Below are 24,265 nucleotides of genomic sequence, written 5' to 3' on the forward strand. Positions count from 1 at the left end.
CAGGAGCAGATACTTTCCCCATTATTTTAGTTCTAAATACTTTCTCTAATTTAAAAGGAATCCATGGTATGAAACTTTAGCTTAGAAAAATCGATATTCACTTTGTCAACAAAGTAGTATGTTGAATAACTGAGTTACTCTTTCCTGATACTGCAGGAGTTTGACCAAGACGAGGATTGCAGTCATTCCATATTGCTTAGTGAAGGAGAGGATCCAAGTGGTGATGGACAAGATTGGCAACCCAGGACAGAAGGTATCTGGCTTCTGTCCTTGATGCGTTCACAAAGTTAACATTGGTTATTTGGATTCCTGCCACCACCCCAATTTCAGTAGTGCTTGGTGCAGAACCTTGAAAACAGCACAAGGGAAAGAGGACCCAGTCATCGTCCTATCCTTTGGTTCTTATCTCAATCAGCACGACTTGGCAACTTGCTGGCCCAAATGGCTATCTCTCTTATGTGTCTCTCTTGATTCCACCCTGCTCCAGCTCAGCCAGCCATTCTCTGCCTCTTTCCTTTTTCTCTGACAACATCTTTCCCTCCGTTTATTGCCTCTCAGAATCTTCTATCAGCTCCAGGGATCTGTTCTCTTCCAGAATCAAGCATTTCTCCATCAGCTGTTATCCCAAAGCTCCTCTCTTCAGGGAAAGATGGGAGACTGAACAAGGCACTAAAGCCCCAAGTCTCAGTCCTTTATTCTATGAGTATATAAGTCTGGAATTTTTCTACAACAACACCCATTCCAAATATGTTATCCTGTCATATCCTTAAGAGCCTTTGCGTTTAACAGACCACAAGGTATTTGCAGATTCTCCCCTCAGAAAATAGTCTCGACAGCAGTCATAATGATCTGTCATCTACTCACCTATAAACTTTTTATTCATTTAAAAAAATTGTTTAAAATATTTGTTTTTGAGAGAGAGATAGAGAGACCGTGAGTGGGGAGTGTCAGAAAGAGAGGGAGACACAGAATCTGAAGCAGGCTCCAGGCTCTGAGCTGCTACAAACTGCGAGATCATGACCTGAGCCAAAGTTGGATGCTTAACCGACTGAGCCACCCAGGCGTCCCTAAACTTCATAAATTAAATGTTTATTAGCACTGTTCCAATTTCTCTCTGGCAGTTTCTGACTTCCATTTCTAAACTCCGGGAGGTTGTCCTCTCGGATGTCTTTTCTTCCGCAACCCCGTCAACCTCCCCAAACACTGCTTTGCTGTCCGAGCCACTGTCTCCTTTGTCGCCTTATGTGATGCTGCCCTCTCCTGGGGAGTTCCTGCCTCTCTCAAACTCACTTGGAATCTCCTTTCTCCAGGCCGAGAGCAGAGAATAATTTAGTAACATTTGAAATAATTAACACCACAAAACCTGAAACATCTAATTAAAATTTAAAAATCCTGGCCTAATCCTTCCAAACACTCCTCGTGGTCTGACTTTGACTTTCAAACATTTCAGAGCAGAGTTCTAGGAACAGTTGTGTCCGAAGCACCTCCCAAGAGGTTAAATAATTTCTTTATTCTACTCAGTTTGGAGATGACTTGCTCCATTCTTTTCACATGATTTATAATGTTTTATAATTGAAGGTTTTCGTATAGGAGCCGTAGCATTTATGTAGCATCTCCACTAAGCTCTTGCCTAAAATTTGAGCTTTAATAACTTGGGATACAAACTGGAAAGAAACAATTATGTGTCTGTTTAATTTTCTTCTCATAGTTCGTAGTCTTTATTAGTTATTCTTAAGTCACAAGTGTGAAATAAAAACATCTGGGGCACTATTGTGCACTGTATTCATCTTAAGTATCAATAAATCTCTTTAAACCCCATTTACACGTTTCTAACGTACTTGAAGTTGTTAATGTTTAAATGCTTGCACACTTTATAAAAACTTTATGTATGTGTCATATGAGTATCTATTCTGTTGCAGACATACACATTTGTTTAATTTATCTCTGCTCACTGTATTCTATTCAAAAGGGAGCATCAATAAGATATATATAATGTTTGGATCACACCCATGGACTTTAACAACTAAGTATTCCTGCTGTACACATTGGCTTAATTATAGGCTTTTATAGATGATAATTTGTAAAATACAATTTATGGCCCCCTAAAAATCCTTCATCCTTTTCCTTAGTATAAAAATCTTCTAGCACTCCTCACTCAGCTGTTTTCCTAGAACGATGATCAGATGCAAACGTTGTAGACTGCATTGAGCATGTAAAGTTACTCTTTTCATAAATGGATAAGAACCTATATACTAAAATTACTGGGCTTAAAAGAATTTTTTAACGCAGTGCATATCCATCAGGATTCTTAACTGCAGATAACAGAATTTACTCTGGTTGAGTTAGCAATGAAGAAGGTTTTAAAAGATAATAGAGGAGGGCCTGGGTCGTTTAGTCAGTTAAGCGGCCAACTTCGGCTCACGTCATGATCTCGCAGTTCATGGGGTTGAGCCTGACATTGAGCTTTGTGCTGACAGCTTAGAGCCTGGAGCCTGCTTCGGAATCTGTGTCTCCCTCTCTTTCTGCCCCTCCCCTACTCATGCTCTGTCTCTGTCTCGCTCTCAAAAATAAATAAATGTTTAAAAAACCTGTGTCGAGAGTCACTATTTAGGAAATTATAAAAATGTGGAGAGGGTATTTAAAAATATTTTAAACACAACAAGCAGAAAACACAGGAGAGTAAGACTCTTCTGGAGGCAATAATTTTTCTTCATTGAATGAATTAGACTGGGACAATTTTCAGTTTTCATTTTAATAATGGCTTAACATTAACAAATTAATGATCGTTTTCCCACTTTGAATATCATTTTCACCTCTTCTGTGAAATTGTTTCTGGCTATATTTAAATGCTGCCTCTTAGTTTCTTTCTACTGTAACATTTTCTGATGGGGTTACTTTACCTCTTCTTATGTGGAAAGATGCACTCAAGAACAAGTGTTTTATTTTTACATGTGACAATGCATCATCTTTCCTGGTGGTTCTGGAACCTGGTAGGTTCAGAGGCTCCCATGACCATTCATGCTCAATGAAGAGACAAAATGGAGAACATTTGTATGTTCCCAGTCGATTTCAGAGTCCATACATTCTATAACCTTTTTGCCCTCCATTTATGACCCAACGATTAGGATGAGGCCATTAGCGCTTTTTTTTTTTTTAATTTTTTTTTAATTTTAGAAGGAGAGAGCATGACCAGGGAAGAGGGACAGAGAAAGAGAAAGAGTCTTAAGAAGGCTCCATGCTCACTTCAGAGCCTAACACAGGGCTTGATCCCACGACCCTGAGATCATGACCTGAGCCAAAATCAAGAGTTGGATGCTCAACTGACTGAGACACCCAGGCACCCCTAGGATGGGGCCACTAACTTTGAACAATTTCCGCAAGGGCAGGTATTTCTTATACTTGCTTATTGTATCTTTTGTTCCTTGGTTTGAAAAGAAATCAACCAATTAACAAACTATTGAACACATTAAATTTGCTTAAAAACATTCTAGGTTTATTAGTTCTCAATAATTGTAAAAGTACAGTCATTTTTAAGAATGTGTTCACATGAATATGCTGCACACAGTTTTCCAACTTTCACAGCAAAGTACTAACTGCAGCTAGCCTTTGTATAGACTATTCTTTTCACTGACAGTTTAGTGATTAGGAATGTATGCTGTATGTTTTTCTTACTTTAACATGTCAGCTAGGATTTTGCACTTGATGGCTACAAAAATATTATAAAAGACATCCATCTTCCTTTCAAGTATGAGAGCAGCCTTGATGATATCACACAACTTCATGGTTATCAGTTTCTTTGTCTATAAAATGAAGGGCTTGGATCAGATGATCTCTAAGTTCTTTCCAGCTCTGTAATTCCAAACATCTTATTTTGTGTTGCTGAATAGCATGGTGGTAGCATCTTTGAAAAAATTTTAAAAATATATTGGCCATTCCAAGGAAACCTCATTTTTGGAGATGTGATCCCTGCTATTTTATAATAGCAGAGAACATCCGATCATGTTGTCATATTTGAAAAACATCAAGAAAACCAAAGCTAGATTATTTAGTAACTTTCCCAAGATCACCCATAAAAAGCAGAGGAGGGATGTAGATCCAGATCTGTCTGATTCATACCCTTTTATCTTCTCTGCTCCACTTCTTCCCTAGCATACCATCAGTGGGGCTATTTAAAACCATAGCCCCCCTAGACATAGGGAGATGCCCTAAATGGCCTTCAGAAATACATAGACAGGACTGAACACTGGGACAAGCACTGGGTTGTTTGGAAAGCATACACCTCTGTGTTCCCATAACACCATTTGTACACTTCTATCACAATGTTTACATTGAAATGCTTTTTGCTTTCTTATTTATTGTCTACTAAGGTCACAGTAGCACCTTGTTTATTTCTGTATTTTCAGCACAAAGAGTTGGGCTTGGCATATACTTAATAAAAGTTTGTTGAATGGAAAAACATGAATAGATGAACAAATCTTAAAAGTGGCATGGTTCCCACTAGTTTTTTTTTTTTTTTTAATTTTTTTTTTTCAACGTTTTTTATTTATTTTTGGGACAGAGAGAGACAGAGCATGAACGGGGAAGGGGCAGAGAGAGAGGGAGACACACAGAATTGGAAACAGGCTCCAGGCTCCGAGCCATCAGCCCAGAGCCCGACGCGGGGCTCGAACTCACAGACCGCGAGATCGTGACCTGGCTGAAGTCGGACGCTTAACCGACTGCGCCACCCAGGCGCCCCCCCACTAGTTTTTTTAAATGTAAATTTAGCATGTTATATTATAAGCAAGCATTGATGCTACAAGCTGGAACCGTCTGGCTTAAGGGTTATAGTGGGAATCATTCCATGGAAGCAGAAAGGAGTTGACCAAAATTCATATAACAAGCAAGTTCCCATGGGGCAACATAAATGATTTCATTTAAATCTCACAATGGTCCTGTGAAGTAGGTGTCATTAGTTACACTTTACAGGAGGGCCTGTTTTCTCCATCCAAGGAGAAAACATTGCTCACCATAAAACTTTATTTTATATCTGGAAAGTTTTGTTACATATTTTTTTTTGCTCTTTAAGCAAGCATTGATTCAGGACCCGTCATATGCTAGATAGGAAAAATATAAAGATGGCTGAAACTCAGTCCCTGGTTAATGTCCCTGTGATTTTTTAAAGTTTTTACTTAAATTCCAGTTAGTTAACATACAAATAATATTAGTTCCAGGTGTGCAATATAGTGATTCAAATTCTATACATTACTCAATGCTCATCATGATAAGTGTGCTCTTAATCCCTTTCACCTATTTCACCCATCCTTCCACCCACCTTCCCTCTGGTAACCATTAGTTTGTTCTCTATACTTAAGAGTCTGTTTCTTGGTTTTCCTCTCTCTCTCTTTTTTTCCCTTTGTTCATTTGTTTTGTTTATTAAGTTCCACATATGAGTGAAATCATATAGTATTTATGTCTTTCTCTGATTCATTTAACATTATTCTCTCTAGACCCATCCATGTCATCGCAAATGGCACAATTTCATTTTTTTTAATTAAAAATTTTTTAATGTTTATTCATTTTTGAGAGAGAGAGCATGCACAAAAGCAGGGAAGGGGCAGAGAGAGAGGGAGACACAGAATCTGAAGTAGGCTCCAGGCTCCAAGCCTTCTCAGACTTGTCCTTCTCAGACTCACTTTGCACTCAGCACAGAGCTTGATGTGGGGCTCAAACCCACAGACCATGGTATCATGACCTGAGCCGAAGTCAGACACCCAACCAAGCCATCCAGGTGCCCCTAGATTTCATTTTTTATGGCTAATATTCCATTGTATATATATAAATACCACATCTTTTTTTTAAGTATAAAAATATGATCAGTGTTTATTTTTCTCCATCAGACATAAATTCAGGATTTGTTAACAAATTCTTCACAACAGAAATTAATTACTGATCAACAACATCTACAGAGCCGAATAAAGCAATGTCACCTGATTAATGTGTCTGCCTTGTATCCACAGAATATAGTATTTAAAATAAAATAGTTAGACAAAATGGTTAAACAAAAAGGCATTGACAGAACATATATTGTACTTTTTTTGAGTCATCAGTCTTAAGTCTCTGACATTGCTACTTGCATTTTATAGCACATTGATTCAATTCCAATAACATTCCCCTAAGACTAGTTAATGGCCTAAAAATTATTCTTAATTTGTAAAGTTACAATACATTTTAGTAATTTGTACCCCACATCTTCTTTATCCATTCATCAGTTGATGGACACTCGATCTGTTTCCATAATTCAGCTATTGTAGATAATGTTGCTATAAACATCGGGGTGCATGTATACCCTTGAATTAGTATTTTCAGTGAAACCAGGAGCTGGTTCTTTGAGGATATCAATAAAATTGATAAACCTCTATCCAGACTTATCAAACAGAAAAGGGAAAGGACCCCAAAAAAGAAGCACAAATGAGAGAGGAGAAATAAAACAAACACCACAGAAATACAAACAGTTACAAGAGAATATTATGAAAAACTATATGCCAACAAATTGGACACCTGGAAGAAATGGATACATTCCTAGAAACATATAACCTCCAAAAACTGAAGCAGGAAGAAATAGAAAACTTGAACAGACTTGTAACCAGCAACAAAATTGAATCAGTAATCAGAAACTCCCAACAAATCAGAGTAGGACCAGATGGCTTCATAGGTTTGAATTCTGTCAAATATTTAAAGAAGAGTTAATACCTGTTCTTCTCAAACTATTCTAAAAAATGGAAAAGGAAGGAAAACTTTTAAATTCATTCTGTGAGGCCAGCATTACCCTGATACCAATCTGTAATTATTTTTATTGTTATTATTATTTTTTAGTTTCAGGTATACAATATAGTGATTCAACAATTCTATATATTACTCAGTGTTTATCATGATGAGTGTACTCTTAATCCTGATCATCTATTTCACTCACCCTCCCCACCCCACCCCCTCTGGTAACCATCAGTTTGAATAACTATAGTTAAAAGTCTGTTTTTTTGGTTTGTGTCTTTTTCCCTTTGTTCATTTTTTTTCCTTAAATTCCACATGTGAGTGAAATCATATGGTATTTGTCCTTCTCAGACTCACTTTGCATTTTTCTCTCTAGATTCATCCATGTCGTTGCAAATGGGAAGATGTCATTCTTTTTTATGGCCGAGTTTCATTGTGTATATATACCACATCTTCTTTATCCATTCATCTATCAATGGACACATAGGTTGCTTCCATAATTGGGCTATGATAAATAATGCTGCAATAAACATAGGAGTGCATATGTTTTTTTGAATTAGTGTTTTTGTAGTCTTTGGGTAAATATGCAGTAGTGTGATTATTGGATTGTAGGGTAGTTCTATTTTTAATTTTTTGAGGAACCTCTGTACTGTTTTTCACAGAGGCTGCACCACTTTGCATTCCCACCAACAGTGCAGGAGGGTTCATTTCCTTCACATCCTCCCTAACACTTGTTGTTCCATGGGTTTTTGGCTTGTAACCATTGTGACGGGTGTGAGGTGATATCTCATTGTGGTTTTGGTTTGCCTTTGCCTCATGATCAGTGAGGTTGAGCATCTCTTCATGTGTCTGTTAGCCATTTGTATTTATTCTTTGGAGAAGTGTCTACTCATGTCTTCTGTCATTTTTTTTTTAATGTCAATTCTTTTTTCTTTTTTATTTTTTTTTAACGTTTATTTATTTTTGAGACAGAGAGAGACAGAGCATGAACGGGGGAGGGTCAGAGAGAGAGGGAGACACAGAATCTGAAACAGGCTCCAGTCTCTGAGCCATCAGCACAGAGCCTGACACGGGGCTTGAACTCACGAACCGCGAGATCATGACCTGAGCCGAAGTCGGATGCTTAACCAACTGAACCACCCAGGCGCCCCAACTCTTCTGTCATTTTTTAATTGGATTATTTGCTTTTAGATGTTGAGTTTTATAAGTTCTTTATATATTTTGGATACTAACCTTTTATCAGATATGTCATTTGCAAATATCTTCGCCTATTCTCTAGCTTGTCTTTTAGTTTTGTTGTTTTCTTTGCTTGTCAGAAGCTTTTTGTTTTGGTGCAGTCTCAATAGTTTGTTTTTGTTTCCTTTGCCTCAGGAGACATGTAGAAAAATGTTGCTACAGCTGATGTCAGAGAAATTACTGCCTGTGCTCTCTTCTAGGATTTTTATGTTTTCAGGTTTCACATTTAGGTCCTTAATCCATGTTGAGCTCATTTTTGTGTATGGTGTAAGAAAGCGATCCAGTTTCATTCTTTTGCATGTAGCTGTCCAGTTTTCCCAACATATCCCAGTTGAAGAGACTGTCTTTTTCCCATTGCATATTCTTGCCACCTTTGTCATAGTTTAGTTGACTGTATAATTGTGGGTTATTTATGGGCTCTCTATTCTATTCCACATTCTGTAATTATTAAAAATAGATTAGCTAACTAACCAGGAATAAAATACTCAGTTCCGAGTTGCCACTGGAATTCATTACTTTCTTCTTTTTTATTATTGTCATGTGTTTCTATAGGTTTTGAGATTATTGTTACTTTTCCAAGAGATGTCAGTTATCCCCAAGAAATAAGCCAAGAAGATTTACAAGAAAACAGGTAAGGAATATACTTTGAAAGGTTAGATTGAAATTTAAGTATGAAGTGATACTTGTGTGATAACCTACATTTTTAGTAATTCACCTCCCAAAAAACACTCTCAAGCAGAGGTTGTAATAAATATTATTGTGGTAGGAGCCAGATAATACCAGTTTTAGGTTTTGTGGACCATATTGTTTCTGTTGCAATGAGGCAACCCTCTGATTGTAGCTTGAATGTCATCATGGACAATACGAAAACAAAGGAGTATGGTCCAATAAAACTACAAAGACAGACTGAAGACTAGATTTTGGGCACCTGTTGGGATGAACACTGGGTGTTATATGGAAACCAATTTGACAATAAATTTCATTAAAAAAAAAAAAAAGAGATTTTGCCCAGGGGTCATAGTTTGCTGACCCTGAGGCAGTGCCACTTAAAATGTGATTCTGTGGTCCTTCTGTTACCAGTCCATGATGAAGTCAGGATAGAACTTGAAAATGTAAACATTTATTTTTTTTAAAATTTTTTTTTTTTTTTTTAACATTTTTAATTTATTTTTGGGACAGAGAGAGACAGAGCATGAACGGGGGAGGGGCAGAGAGAGAGGGAGACACAGAATCGGAAACAGGCTCCAGGCTCCGAGCCATCGGCCCAGAGCCTGACGCGGGGCTCGAACTCACGGACCGCGAGATCGTGACCTGGCTGAAGTCGGAAGCTTAACCGACTGCGCCACCCAGGCGCCCCGAAAATGTAAACATTTAAAGAGTTGTATTACAGTTTGACAAAGTAATCTTAGATTTACTGATCTGATAATGAAAAACTTGGGGTTTATTTTTATGTTTTTTATTTTTGATTTATTCTTATAGTAATTCACTTTTATTACAGAAGTTTTACAACAGTTTCATTCCACAATGGACTGGAAAATTTTAAAACTGGTCCTTTACCAAAGATAGTTTGAGAAGTACTGAGCTGGTTAAAGCATTTGAAGAAGTAAAAGAAAGAGTACATCATCTATGCCTGCACTTTGCCCACCTGATTTCTCTAAGGAAATAGGGGCTGGGGAAACTAAAGTGTAGAGTGCAGAAGGCAGACGAGGTGGGGAGTGAATAGGAGGGTGGAGAGGTCTTGTCCTTTGAAGAATACAGCTCTTCCAGTCAGCAGCATCATTTGGAAATAGTTCTCTGAGCTTTCTGGTGATCTCAGTCTAGACTGAGAAGTGGAGATCCAGAAGATACAGGGAATGAATTTTGAATGAAACCATGTTCTCCTCCCTTCTAGTCAGATAACCCCAGTGATTCAAGAAAGGGCACAAGCACATTCTGTTTCTCTTCCAAATGAAATTCACATGGTGGACTTCCAGACAAAGACTCTGACCATGGGTCAGAAGAAGGAGGAAAGTTCCAAGGAGCTCTGTGATGCAAATGTGGGCTTTTTGTTGCCAAGACCTTGCTTAGAACCAAACATCTCCACATCTGTAGTCAGAGAAGATGTTCCTCACTTTCTGAAGGAGCAGCAAAGAAAATCTGAAGGTGAGTTCATTTAATTAGAGTGATTTCTCTATCCTTTTGTCGATAAATTATCTATCTATATCTATTTATCTATCTATCTATCTATCTATCTATCTATCATCTTTATTTTTCTTCAGTGTTTGAAAAATCTTTACCACAAACTCCCATTTGGTTGATGTTTACCTCTGGGAATCTTGGGGCCTTACATGGAGGATGCTTTCCTCCAGGATTTGAGTTGGCCACTCTCTCTAGCCCAAGACTTGTTTACTAGCTAGCACATTCCTCTTAGGGCAATGCTGTCTTTGATATTTGCTTACTACTGTCCTAAACCAATTGGTCTAAGCCTCTGGGGACAAACCTGTAATCCAACAAGTTGCATTTTTTGGCTTATTGCAATAAGAGAGATCGCACAGCAGAGAAACTGTATGGGTAGGGTATTTAGTTTGGTGCAGTTCTAGTAGCTTCCTGAGAAAAGGCACATGAAGTATATTAATGATAGTTTTTCGTCGTCTCTTTTTTTTTCTGAACTCTTTTCTTTCCATTTTTTTTGTTCTCTGTATTTTCACATTAGAGACTTTTCTCACATATCCACTGTTCCATGGCTATCTATTTGTGTTTCTTGGCAGTACTGAAGAGTGCTGTGGGCTCCAGGTAAATTGCATAGAGAGACCTAGATGGTGGAGTGAGGGAGTCCCCAAGTGTCAGTGTGCATAGACAGATTTTTCTCTTGGCCAGTTTTCCCTAGACAGGGATAACCCAAGCCCCTGACTGTGGGTTGAAAGGCTGGGACTCACCTATCAATGTGCAGACTTCCCCTTCATCCTTTTGTTGTCACTCCAGCACCCTGTTGCTACTCTCAGCTATACCTAACTACTTAGCATCTTTGTTCCAAACTCTCTGGAAAGTAAACTTCCAGCCAGTTGCCAGGAATGGAGAAGAGCAACTCCTGATTCATGGGGCAGGACAGGGAATGGTGAAACTACTTCTTCCACAGATTCACAAGCAACCCCTTGTTCCAGTCTTACCTTCATCCTTACCTTCAGAGGTACCTGGTATCGTCAATTCCTGCTCCTTTCTGGAGTTCTTACTTCTTGTTGAGTTCTCCCCCTGCAGGCACTGAGCAGAACAGAGAAAGCTGACAACTAATCAATTATTATTCATCCATAAAATTTTCACTGTCCAAAATATTTTGACTTTGCTCATCTCTTGTCTTATCCTCTGAGCTTTTAATTTCCTTTTTAATTTACTCCTTTTTACTTTCCTTTACTATCATTTTAGTGAGGTTTATGAAATGGAGAAAAACTGGTACATTTGATCTTTTAACTGGAATTTCATACACATTGTAAAAGGCTTTCAACATATATTGCCAAATTACCTGTAAGCCAGACCTCACTTCTACATTCTCACCAGAAATGTTTGCGTTTCTTTCTACCTCATGTCATTTCTTACCAACACTGGATAATATTTATCCAAATATTTATAATACTTGAAAGATTTTTTTCTTTTTTAAATCAGTTTATACATATGCACACAATTATACATTATACTTAGTTGTATTTCTTCTTTTATCAAGTTTATTTAGTTTGAGAGAGAGAGAAAAAGCACGAGTGGGGAGGGGCGGAGAGAGAGGGAGAGAGAATCCCAAGCAGGCTCTGCGTTGTCAGTGTGGGCTTGAACTGACAAACCGTGAGATCGCAACCTGAGCTGAAGCTGGATGCTTAACTGACTGAGCCACCCAGGCGCCCATTCATTTGAATTTCTGGTATTAACTTGTGGCATCTTTTCAACAGGGAAACAGCCTCTAGAATATGACCTCCTAGAGTGCAAAGATTTTGTCTTTGTTGTTCACAACCATATTGCCATCTTCTGGACAGTATCAGTCACTCATTAGGCACTCAATTACTATTTGTTGATTAAATGCATAAAGAATTGGGGGGAGGTGCCTTTGGTAGCTGTGGCTAAGGGGAACGCTTGAACCCCTCCTATTGGTATCCTCTTCTTAGTTACCATTTTTCATCTGTGAATATCTTCTTTACCTGTGCTACATCTTAGAGAGGTCTGTTTCAAAGTCAAATTTCAAAATGGCAGCCTATGGCTAGAATGGACCTGTGATATATTTTGTTTGGCTTTCACAGCACTTAAAAAAGGGATGGGAGGGAAATTTCACATGAAGTCTGCAGTTCTCTGGTTTTTCTTGACAATTAGAGAATCTAGCAGTATTAGATTATCCATCTGGAATGGACAACATCACCTGGGACTGGGTAATAATGGATGTCTCTTTTGTTGGGGCGCACAACTTCAGCTCACTACTGTCTATCTGCCCCACTTCATCCATTTATATGATCTGCTTTGATGCTGGACACATGGGAGCTTTTGGCTTCAACTTCAAGCTGTGGTGGTGGGTGGGGTTTTTGGTAAGAGGACAACTAGGTTTTACACTACCTAGTATATCCCATCTATGATCTACTCCATGTTTGAGCTCAAACAACTGTTGGGAGACAATTATACATGAATTTTTAACATGTCTGCATAGTCCAAGCTTTATGACCAAAAAGCGCTAGGAAACTAGGTTAAAAGATGATTGAGTGATAAATATGTCTTAGAAATTAGAGTTTGTTTATTGTTCCAGAGAGATTCAGACATTTATTTCCTCAGGAGCTGTTTGCTTACATTCTAGAGTTATAAAACCCAGAGACACATTTCCCCTCTCTCCAGGAAATATTTGCTTACATTTCATAGTAAAGGTCTCTTTCTTGGGAAAGAGGGATAGGTTGGAGTGCCAATCATTTGGTATAATTTCTGAGCCTCATAATTTCAGGGTTCACTCCTGTGGTGGTTCCCCACAGGTAAACATCTGGTGCCCATTGTGTTGCCCTGTGGGGATTTGCGGTGTGCTTCAGATTCTGTGTCTCCCTCTTTCTGCTCCCCTGCCCCCAGCTTGCACTCTGTCTTGCTCCAAAATAAATAAATACTAAAAAAATTAAAAAAATAAATATAAACATAAATATAATTATGAATATGAATGTAAGTACAAACATAAACATATGTACATAAATGTTATATATATAATATACATTTGCAGTCGACCTTTGACCAATGTGGGAATTGGGGACACTGACCCCGTGCAGTAGAAAATCCATGTATAACTTAACTACTACTGTTAACTAGAAGTCTAATCCATAATATAAACAGTCAAGTAACACATATTTTGTATGTTACATGTTTCATATACTGTATTCTTACAATAAAGTAAGCTAGAGGAAAGAAAATGTTATTAAGAAAATGAAAATACATTTACAGTACTTATTGATCAGTATAGTAAGTACTTATAAAATACTTACAAATGTATTTATCAAAAAAAATCCACATGTAAGTGGATGCATGCAGTTCAAATCTGTGTTGTTCAAGGGTCAACTGTATATAAAAACATTATAGTGGTGCCTAGGTGGTTCATTCGGTTAAGCTTCTGGCTCTTGATGTCAGCTCAGGTCACTATCTCACAGTTCGTGAATTCGAACCCCTGCTGGGGATTCTTTCTCCCTCCCTTTCTGCCCCTCCATGTCTGTCTGTCTGTCTTTCTCCCAAATAAATAACTAAACTTAAAAAAAAAAGACATTATATATAAAACAACAACCCCCTTCAGTGGCAGTAGCCTAAAGTTTTGTGTAATCATTCCATGCCCAACTCCATATGGATTACAACAGAAAAAAATTAATTTTGACTTTTCCTCAGACCTTAGCACCAACATCACGATCACTCCATCTCCAAACTCTGGCTTAAGGCTGGCTGTGTTCACTCTACTACTAAGAATATCTAATTATTTTATTTTTCTTGTTATAGAGTTTTCTACTCTTGATATGAAGTATAGTAGCCGAAGAATTGAGGTAAGATTAGTTTTAGCATTTCTGACTTAAGAATTAAAACCAAGAACTTTGTTGTCTTTGATAGAGACAAACTCTATCAAAGAACTCAGAACCAAAATCCTCAGCAGCTTAGCTTGGAAAACTATATATAGTTTGTAGAGTCGCAAATAACTTCTGGGAGAGTGCTAGTTTGCCATTTATGTTTTTTTCCTGGGGTGTTTTCTGTTCTCTACATAATGAGGTGAGTAACTCTTTTAGACGTATTTTAATTTGTCTTCTCTTAGCATGTCTAGAAATTAGGTAAATTTTTTCCCTAGTGGTAGAAAGGTTTTCCTAATTGTCTCATTAGTACAGCTTTTGGAAATATTCCTGTGAACCTCTCGACTATCTGTGTCTTCTGTATCCTATGAGCCTTTGAGAAAGTGCATGGGTCCTGCTTAGTGTTGTAAAAAGCAGTTTATTAGAGTTTATTAATCTTAAAAAAATAATAATGGCTGCTACTAGGGAGATGTTTTAGCACTGGCAGAATCTGTCTTTATTTCCAAAGTTATTTTTCAGTGATGGAAGAAAATCATCAAGGCAATAAAACTGGGGGATTACACTGCATTTCACCTACTTCTAATTTTTTTTTTTTAATGTTTATTTATTTTTGAGAGACAGAGTGTGAGCGGGGAAGGGGCAGAGAGAGAAAGACACAGAATCTGAAGAGGCTCCAGGCTCTGAGCTGTCAGCACAGAGCCCAATGCAGGGCTCGAACTCACAAGCCATGAGATCATGACCTGAGCCGAAGCCAGATACTTAACTGACTGAGCCACCAAGGCGCCCCTCACCTACTTCTAATGCCTAGATCTCTAGTGTCAGTTTCCTATTCTCTTATACACAGGTGGCAGTACAATGAAAATTGAACAGACAGCTCTCAATTACCACTCATGATCCATGCTCATAAATATTCTAATATAATTAGGTATCAAATCTGTATACATGGGAAAAGCCACAATGGAAAAAAAGCTTAAAGTTAGAGTTTATAGCTTAATGATCATAAAGCTGTATTTTATATATTGCATTACACTGACCTCTAGAGGTTAATGGTAACAAAAACCAACTTAATTTGAAAGTAGTTGGAGGACGAAGTAAAAACCATTCAGGGTTGCTAACTTTCAAGTGTATGGTGTGGCATGTTTATGACCGCACCTCAACAAAACAATTCAGTAAAACAATATGGAGTAGTTGTGTTCCAGATACAAAATCTGAGTTAGTCTGTAAGCTAATGATCATTGTTAAGGTAAATGTAACAAATTTTAAGCTGTTCTAAGTGGGAATTTTAAAAAATCTTAGATCACTTCTATGGAAAGGAAAAGAGAAATAAAATCCTCATCTTAAAATTTTAATGTTTACATTGTAGAGCCTTTATTTTAAATACATAAACATGAATCTATGTCTATAATAATCTTGGGTTTTATTTTTTATTTATTCAATTTTAAAAGATTTTATTTTTAGGTAATCTCTACACCCAACGTAGGGTTTGAACTCATGACCCCAAGATCAAGAGTCACATGCTCCACTGACTGAGTCAGTCAGGTGCCCCCCCAAATCTTGGTTTTTAGAAGTACAATTTTACCAAAAATACTGGGAATGAGGTTTTATTTTTTTTTAATTGGGATCTCTAGGATAGCCTTGTACTTTGTTAAAGGCCTCCCTGAAAAGAATCTTAGAGGGGCGCCTGGGTGGCTCAGTTGGTTAAGTGACTGACTTTGGCTCAGGTCATGATCTCACGGTTTGTGAGTTCAAGCCCCATCTCGGGCTCTGTGCTGACAGCTCAGAGCCTGGAGCCTGCTTCAGATTCTGTGCCTCTCTCTCTGCCCATCCCCTGCTTGTGCTCTGTCTCTCTCAAAAAAAAAAAAAAAAAAAAAAAAAAAAGTTAAAAAATTAAAAAAAAAAAAAGAGAATCTTAGAATCCCTTTGAATTACTTTAAACCAATTAACATGACATGCATATATGTTTCTGCATTCATTAGCTTTTTCTCTTTCCTTTTAGTTCCCTCTGCCAGCATTGTCACTTTTGCCCATGAAACCTGGTCTTCATACTGCCCCCCAAGATCACATGGATCAAAAGGAGAGAGAAAAAAATATTCTGAACTTTGTATCTTTCAAACCTAAGCTCTCAGAGCCCAGAAGTCAATCTGATGAGGTTAGACCATTGAACAAGCAGCAGGAAGCTCCGTTTAAGGTGTTTGTGGATCAGACTCTCAGGTGCTCTGATAGCTCTATTTGGTCCAGAAACATGTGCTCTTTTTGGAAGGCTAACCATCACAGACAACATATGGAGATGGAGAACAGGAAATCCAAGGAAACAGAAGAAAGTGACAAAATTTCAATCTCTCACTTTGAAAAAGGACAATCTTTGTTGTCCTTTGAGAATTGTAAGGAACGCAGTTTTCCTACAGATAGGGAAGTGGATATTGACTACCTTGGTTGTGAAATGAAAAAAGCAGAAGAGAATTCTCAACATCTTTTATCAGGAAAGAAAGAGGGTTCAGTAGCCAGAAACTTGTTTACAGATTTTGAAGTTGGATGTAACATGCCAGTCAAGTTCCAAGAAGCCCAGCATTCAGAAGTAATTCTAAGCCAGGATGAAGAGACTAGAAATGATAAAGCTGATTTAAAAAGTACTTCAGTACATAAAGGTGAAGCAGTTGAGCCAAATCATATTTTAGAAGAGTATACTGTACTTAAAAGTTTGTCCAATGTAGTCCCTGATGGCCCCACTGAAAAGATTCCGCAAGGTCCTAGACGCACAGAGACAAACATAAAGATGTCAATGGCGGAGGCAACCAAACCGGAAATGAATGGGATGGTGCCTCTTATCCACATCACTTTCCCTGGAGATGAAACTCCCAAGGAACCAGCAGTAGCCAAACCAAGCCTCCAAAAAAGAAAGGGCACTCTTCATAGCAGCAATAGCTTCAATATTCTTGTACATCAAGAAAATGACAGACATAAGATGAAAACCCCCAGAAATAAGTTGGATTCAAAGACCAAGACCAGTAATAGGACACCCCAGAATTTCATGATTTCCATTGAAGGTTCCATTAAGCCTACCATACATAAAACCAGTATAAAAACTCCAGTTTTCCCTGCTTTGGGGCTTGTTGACCCCAGACCTTGGCAACCACCCAAGTTTCAAAGGAGAATGCCACAGATAGAAAAGAAGCAATCAACTTACCGGGCTCTGAAACCTAAAAAGCAATCTTTTCCTTGCATCGGTAAGAATTCAGGAATAAAAAAGTCTTCTGTTCCTCTCTCTGCTCAACCAACAGAGCCAAGACTAAATTACTTAGATCTTAAGTATAGTGACATGTTCAAAGAAATCAATTCAACTGCTAATGGTCCTGGAATCTATGAAATGTTTGGGACCCCTGTTTATTGTCACATGAGAGAGGCTGAACGTCATGAGAACAAATATTATCGAGAGATATGCTCAGCTCCATCTGGCAGATGTATTACCAATAAATGTCGATCTTCACACAGTGAGAGGAGCAGCAACAGCAGAACAAGATTTTCTCAGAAAAGACCACATGTTAAACCTGTAAAGGTTTCACTTGGCATTAAACAAAAGAACAAAATTTTAATTTCTAAAGAAAAGGGTTACAAGGCTGTAGGTAGCAACGTACAAGACATGGAAAATGGTGATGATATTTCAGGTTCACAGTGGCAGATAAAGTCTTCAGGAGATGACTTTCTTTCTTCTAATAATGAAGTTCAGCCCTTGAACTTGGCTCTGCCTCATGAGCAGTCCACTGAACAGAATGAAGTCATTCCTGTTTCAGATTTGTCCACTGTTGAAGAAGTCTCTATGGAAGAGTCTGCTGATGAAGGAGACATTTCTAACAATCAAATACTTGCCACGAGCCTCAGAGATCTACAGAAACTTGAAGAACTACATCACCAGACCCCATTTGTCCTTTCAGAAAACAGTTGGGCAATGCCCAGTGAGAAGAATTCCAATAAGCACGTACTGCAAGAAAAGCAGAATACAGCATCGCTTGTTAAAATAGATGCCAACCAAATTTTAACTAATGATGTAGGGTTTGAAAGTGTTTTAGGTAAGTCTGAGAGACTTTTGAGTTTCTCTTTCCAAGAGAAACAACAGAGTGCATCTTCCCAAGCTTATCAACATTGGGCACATTCTTTGGATCATGATAGTTTAGTTAATGAATCAATTACATATCAAACATTTGGACAAACTTTAAATTATGCAAATTCAATTTCGCAAGGAATTCTAGATTCTGTAAAGAATGAAGAATTGACGGATGAACTATTAGGATGTCTAGCTGCAGAACTATTAGCTCTTGACGAGAGAGGTAACACCTCTTGCCAAATAATGGCAAATGAAACAGATCCTGAAAATCTAAATCTTGTCTTCAGTAGGAGAGGACAAACCACACAAGAATTGGGCGGAGAGACAACCAATGTTAAAATACAGGTTGGTATAATTAGAATCAGTGATTCATTAGAGGCAGGAAGGGACCTCAGAGACGGTTGCAAGTTTGGAATCCAGTTTATTTGACTTGCAGGCTAAGATGTTTTCATTATGCCACCTTGATTCTGGAGTTCAGCTAGCCTAACACTGCAATGGAATCACATTGGGTACATTAATATAGCAAAACTATTTATTTAAAGTAGGTTCATATTTTATTCGGTGAAGATGTTTTCAATTAATAAATAGCAGAGAGGTAATTATGGGGAAAGTATTGCTCTAGGTGGTATGTGAGATAGAAAGAACTGAATGTAGCCCCTGGAGTAGATCACCACCTAATTCCAAAAAACATATGAAGACATGAAATATGAAAACTTTAACACAGAAATATCATTGGTACCTACTGTGTTGCTGGCGCTGGGCTAAGAACTAGAACAAGACTTAGCCATTGTTCTCAAGGAAGATAAGCGACAATCCTGAAAAATGTTTTAAAAATTTTTTTGGCATGGAAGTGGGCATGGGGAAGAAGAATAGCAACAGATCATTGGGATCATTGTTTTGTTGGTTTCACTTCTCACTGAAATACTTGAGCCTCCTGTCCTATTCAAATTTTAAAGACAGAAACAGTAGGCTTAGCTGAAATATCATCTATTGAACACTGATTCAGGCTGTATCACACTGTATCACGATCAGGAACAGTTATTTTAGATAGTTTATCTAAGGATACATGAAGTATATAGTTATATCATAGCCAGGTTTATTGAGAACTTACCACGTAGGAGCGAGGGATTTTATACTGTCTTCTTTATATGCTTCAGAACAGCTCTATGAGATAACTAAAGGTAATAACAAGTCCCAATTTTGCAGATGAGAAATTTGAGGCTTAGAAAGTTACAGTCAGTGAGTGGTGGGACCACACCCTTAATCACGACACAGTGAGATGGTTCTTTGTCCTGAAATATCAGCCCTGTCCTTATGGCGAATTTGGTCTCTCCTGGGGGTAGAGAGTGATCCCTGGAGGCCTCCAGGCTTGGGTAGGAAATGGGGATATGTGTGTGCACACCTGTGTGTCGGAGATGAATCTACCACTCTGTCATTTTAAATTTAAGAAAAGCTAACAAGCTAGTAAATATCATCAGCCTGTAACCTCATCCTACAATGATGGAGTCAAAACTGACTTTTTACAGCCTTTTCCTCCCTAAGAAGTCCTTAAAATTTAGTTGGGATAGAAACAATGAAAGGATGGGGAAGAGGAACCCAAATGGCCCTTTCTTTCATGATGAAGGAGAGACCCTGCAGGAAGTCTTGCTTCCAATGGCCTTCACCATGTCTCTGTGTCACCATCATTTATTTTTAAGAACTTGTAGAAGAGATCAAAGCAAAGCAGTTTGATCCAATCAACCAATTGGAAAACATGGTCTAAGTTCTTCAAAGAGATATTTGTTGAGAAGCAGGGCTTCTCAAAGTTTCCTGTGAAGGCAAATCGCTTGGGGATCATATTGAAATGTAGACACTGATTCAGTATGTCTGGGGCCTGAGATTCTGCATGTCTAACAAGCTCCTATGTGATGTTGGTACATCTGTCTGCAGATTTTCCTTTGAATAGCAAGGGTCTAGAAGACCATAGATCTTCTGTGTATTACAGCTAGTCTTGATCACTAGACCTGCTCATTGTGGCTGTGTGTTTGTGTGTGTGTGTGAGAGAGGGTGAAAGAGTATATATATGTATGTTTGTGTATAAGTGTATATATATGTATGTATATAGGCGTGTGTGTGTGTGTGTGTGTGTGTGTGTGTGTGTGTTTGATTCTATGTGTTGTGGAAATAATTGAAGAACAAGGTTATTCAGAACTTAACTATAGCAAAAAAGTCAGCCACCATCACTTGTGTTTGGCAGAGACTCAAAGGCAGGCAGAGGAGTGGGCAAGATTCTTGGCAGGAAAAAGGGAAGCCTTTACTACGCCCTGATTGGAAGCTGTTGGCATGGGGAAGCTGTAGGCAGGCTAACAAGTGGCATCCTATATGATTACTTATGCATATCTGGCTTTCTCTAGTTGGTCCCAAGTTAGAAGAAAGTAAGACTCTACTCTTTAGCCCTTTTTCCCCATCCCAATGACTCAGAGTTTAATGGTGACTTTTCTTTTTTTCTCATTGTCCCAGAGATATAGTAATGGGTTCAGCATATATGACAAGGACAAGAAATTTCTCAACTCAAATGAAAAGAAGAAATTTCCTGAAAATAGTTTAAAGTATGAAGAATCTATCCTGTGGACTAAGGGAGAGGTCCTTGGGAAGGGAGCCTATGGCACAGTAAGTTAAATGGGAAACATGATGAAATCCCAAATCCCCACTTCTTCTTGACCTACCTTTTCCTCCCTAATCCTCTTGTGCACCCTTCACACCCTCTATGCTCTTCTACCTGAAACTCTTTCAGTTGGAAATAACAGGAAACTCAATCCAAACTGGCCCAGGGAAAAGGATGTTCACTGTTTTATGTAACTGAAGGGTCTGGAGTAGGTCTGGCTCTAGGCGGAGGTGATTTCAGGGGTCAAAAAAATATCACCAGGGTCTGGCCTCTTTGTATCTCTTCTAATAGGTCTTATTCTCAGGGTACACGTGGTGGTACAATAACCAATGTATTTCTAGCCTCTCATTCTCCTGGATCCAAGTCCAGTGGGAAAGATGTCTCATTGTTCAACAGCTCAGGATGTTACCATTGCTGAGAATCATTGCTGAGTGGCCAAAACAAAAGCTGTTCCTTACATTTTTTGAATTGTCTGAAAGATCATCTAAAGTCCTAGCACATTAGATAGTATTTACATGCATCAGTTACAAGAAGACTGATCCCCAAAGAAGATAGGTTATGTTTCTAGCTGGGGACATATCAGCAAGAAGGTGGGAAGACATGAAACCACTGAAAACGCATGATGGGGTCACTGACAAGTTGCCCCAGTTCTGCCTTCCTCTCTCTCCTTAGAGCTTTGGCACTGAAACAGCCCTATTTCATTTATTTGGTGAGCAATTTTGCCATTGTAGTCATGTAGATATCTGTGAGGGATAATCACCCCAGTTTTATAGATGAGAAAAACTGAAGTCAAAACGATTATACAGCTTACCCAAATTTACACAGCTGGGGAATGGTTAAGCCAGGATTCTAACCAGTCCAGGCCACTGAACTCCAAGCCATTATGATATCCATTCACCATGCTGCTCATCCCCGTTTTGGCCTCACTGAAACACTGACTTTGCTTAAGTACTTTGCATTTATGTAGGGATGAATCAACTTAGAGAAAGACAGGGTTTGGGAGGAGAAGGGAAAGACAAGTGTCACCTGAGGCATTTTGTGAACAAGTTCTATCATTTATATTTAATAATAAGGTTTGCTTCTAGGTATATTGTGGTCTTACTAGCCAAGGACAGCTAATAGCTGTAAAACAGGTGGCTTTGGATACCTCTGATAAATTAGCTACTGAGAAAGAATACCAGAAGCTACAGGAAGAAGTAGATTTGCTCAAAGCACTGAAACATGTCAACATTGTGGCCTATCTGGGGACATGCTTGGAAGCGAACATCGTAAGCATTTTCATGGAATTTGTTCCTGGTGGCTCAATTTCTAGTATTATAAGCCGTTTTGGGCCATTGCCTGAGATGGTTTTCTGTAAATATACAAGACAAATTCTGCAAGGTGTTGCTTATCTCCATGAGAACTGTGTGGTGCATCGAGATATCAAAGGAAACAATGTTATGCTCATGCCAACTGGAATAATAAAGCTAATTGACTTTGGCTGTGCCAAGCGTTTGGCTTGGGCTGGCATAAATGGCACCCACAGTGACATGCTTAAGTCCATGCATGGGACTCCATATTGGATGGCCCCGGAAGTCATCAATGAGTCTGGATACGGAAGGAAGTCAGATATCTGGAGCATTGGCTGCACCGTGTTTGAGATGGCCACAGGGAAGCCTCCACTGGCTTCCATGGACAGGATGGCAGCCATGTTTTACATTGGAGCACACCGAGGGCTGATGCCTCCTTTACCAGAACACTTCTCAGAAAATGCAGTGGACTTTGTGCGTGTGTGCCTGACCAGGTAAGAAACTGAAAACAGGAGGAAGAGAAATCCCCAGAGATTCCAAGATTGCTGACCTTTCCCCCTGAAATTTATGGCCCACAAAAAAGGCAAGTAGGGAGTGATTTTGATGATTAGCTATATTGGGTGATTGTGCTCCTTGTTGCATCAGGGTATGGGGGCAATGCTTCAGGTAGGAGGTGCCTCAATTAAATGTTTGACAGTACTTATCAGGGACAGACAATACTTCCCCAAATCAATGGGAGCATGAACATGGCTATGAGAGGGACATCTTCCCAGGGACTGGTCATGGTGAAATGACATTGCCTGTCCTTAAGTTTCCCTTTCCTGAGCTACCTTCCCTCTCAGAGAACCAGTGTCTCATTTCCTTCCTAAAACCAGCTCTCAGGAAAGTATGTGAGAAATTCATTCATATTGAGGGATTGATAAGAATCAATTGATCGATGACTGGAAAATTTAATGTATTGGTCCTCCCACCCCCAAAATACTTGCATTTAAAATGAAGGGAAACATTTTGACCCAAAGGAACAAATCTCTAATTGAAGCTTTTCATGCATTAAGTGTGGAGAGTATTTGGGGAGGCAGAAAAGGCCCAGAAAGTTGCTTGTTTTTTCCTGTTCGGATGCTCCCTAGTATCTATGGAATAAAATTTTGGGTAAAATGTTAGAAGGGACCTTAGAGATTATCCACTCATGTGGTTTTCAAACTTTTCTTAGACAGGTAGTCTTTACTCACATGAGATTTTAATTCAAAGCAGAGAGATGACTCTGGTTAAAGTATGACTGTATGTGTATGATGAGGGAGAGAGCTAAACAGTAGGGTGGAGGGGGGGGCGTGGAGCCCACCCACCTGGCCTCTATGCACCTAGTGAGGCTCAACATTTAGTCATACATACAAGGTGAGGACAGCCTGAGACCTAAACACAATTCTTGCTTTCTGAGACATGTGCTTTCTTATTCCTGGATGAAAAATTCTAGTGCCTCTCAACTCCCAAAATGGGTTTTTCTCTTTCTTAATGAATCTCAGAACCTGCAGTTCTCCCTGTCTGTTGACAAATGTGCTTCTCTCTTTCAGATTCTGTTTCTCTCTCCCAGACGTGTGTCAGAGTGTCCTGGTTGATTTCATGGGGATCATATAGGCCAAGGCAGGAATACATACTTCATACTCCAGTTCTGGCTATTCCTAGATGTAGATATGTTCCAGCATGGATTGTGTGGACAGAGCCCCAGGCACAGAGCTGCCCCCTGTTCACCCAAAGAAACCTCACAAGAGACATAAAGGTGTTAGAAATGTCATATGAACCAGTACTAGTTTTAGAATTGGTCTTAGCTCTTAAGACTACTATAGTTGCTATGTTCTGAATTGAACAGTTCTCTATTATTGAGCCATAGAAAATACATGCCATTTTCATTTTCTTTCCAGTTGTCACCTCTCTCTCTCTCTCTCACACACACACAGACACACACACACAGCTTTAAAGAGAAAGGGTGAAATCTTTTTTATGACTTTCCTTTTTAATTTTTTTTTTTAATTTTATTTTATAGGGGAGATTTGGCCATTGGGTCTTTCATGTCCTCTCCACAGATAGGAGTGAAACAAAGGCTAACGCTGGTTTGCATCTTGTTTGTGTATCTATGTCCATAGGTGTTATCCGTGTGAGATGTTTTCTCTACCTCAGGATGCTATTGCGAACACCAGTTTGTAAACGAGCTCCATTTAATGTGTTTCAA

At 38.8% G+C, this 24,265-nt stretch overlaps 1 protein-coding gene across 2 annotated transcripts in view; it reads left to right on the forward strand.

The window, feature by feature from the left end:
• The window catches only part of MAP3K19 (mitogen-activated protein kinase kinase kinase 19), a 67,059-nt gene that overhangs the window by 39,286 nt on the left and 3,508 nt on the right, over positions 1-24,265 (forward strand). Inside the window, exons 8-14 of one of the 2 annotated variants that reach the window (XM_058694845.1) lie at positions 157-253; positions 8,539-8,617; positions 9,878-10,128; positions 13,948-13,991; positions 16,006-18,453; positions 20,608-20,757; positions 21,838-22,535. In XM_058694845.1, coding sequence (XP_058550828.1) covers positions 157-253; positions 8,539-8,617; positions 9,878-10,128; positions 13,948-13,991; positions 16,006-18,453; positions 20,608-20,757; positions 21,838-22,535 — 3,767 coding nt within the window. The remainder of the gene's footprint in view (positions 1-156; positions 254-8,538; positions 8,618-9,877; positions 10,129-13,947; positions 13,992-16,005; positions 18,454-20,607; positions 20,758-21,837; positions 22,536-24,265) is intronic. The other variant, XM_058694854.1, reaches the window with a different exon arrangement.

This window comes from Neofelis nebulosa, chromosome 2 (genome assembly GCF_028018385.1).
Source record: "Neofelis nebulosa isolate mNeoNeb1 chromosome 2, mNeoNeb1.pri, whole genome shotgun sequence".
NCBI lineage: Eukaryota > Metazoa > Chordata > Mammalia > Carnivora > Felidae > Neofelis > Neofelis nebulosa.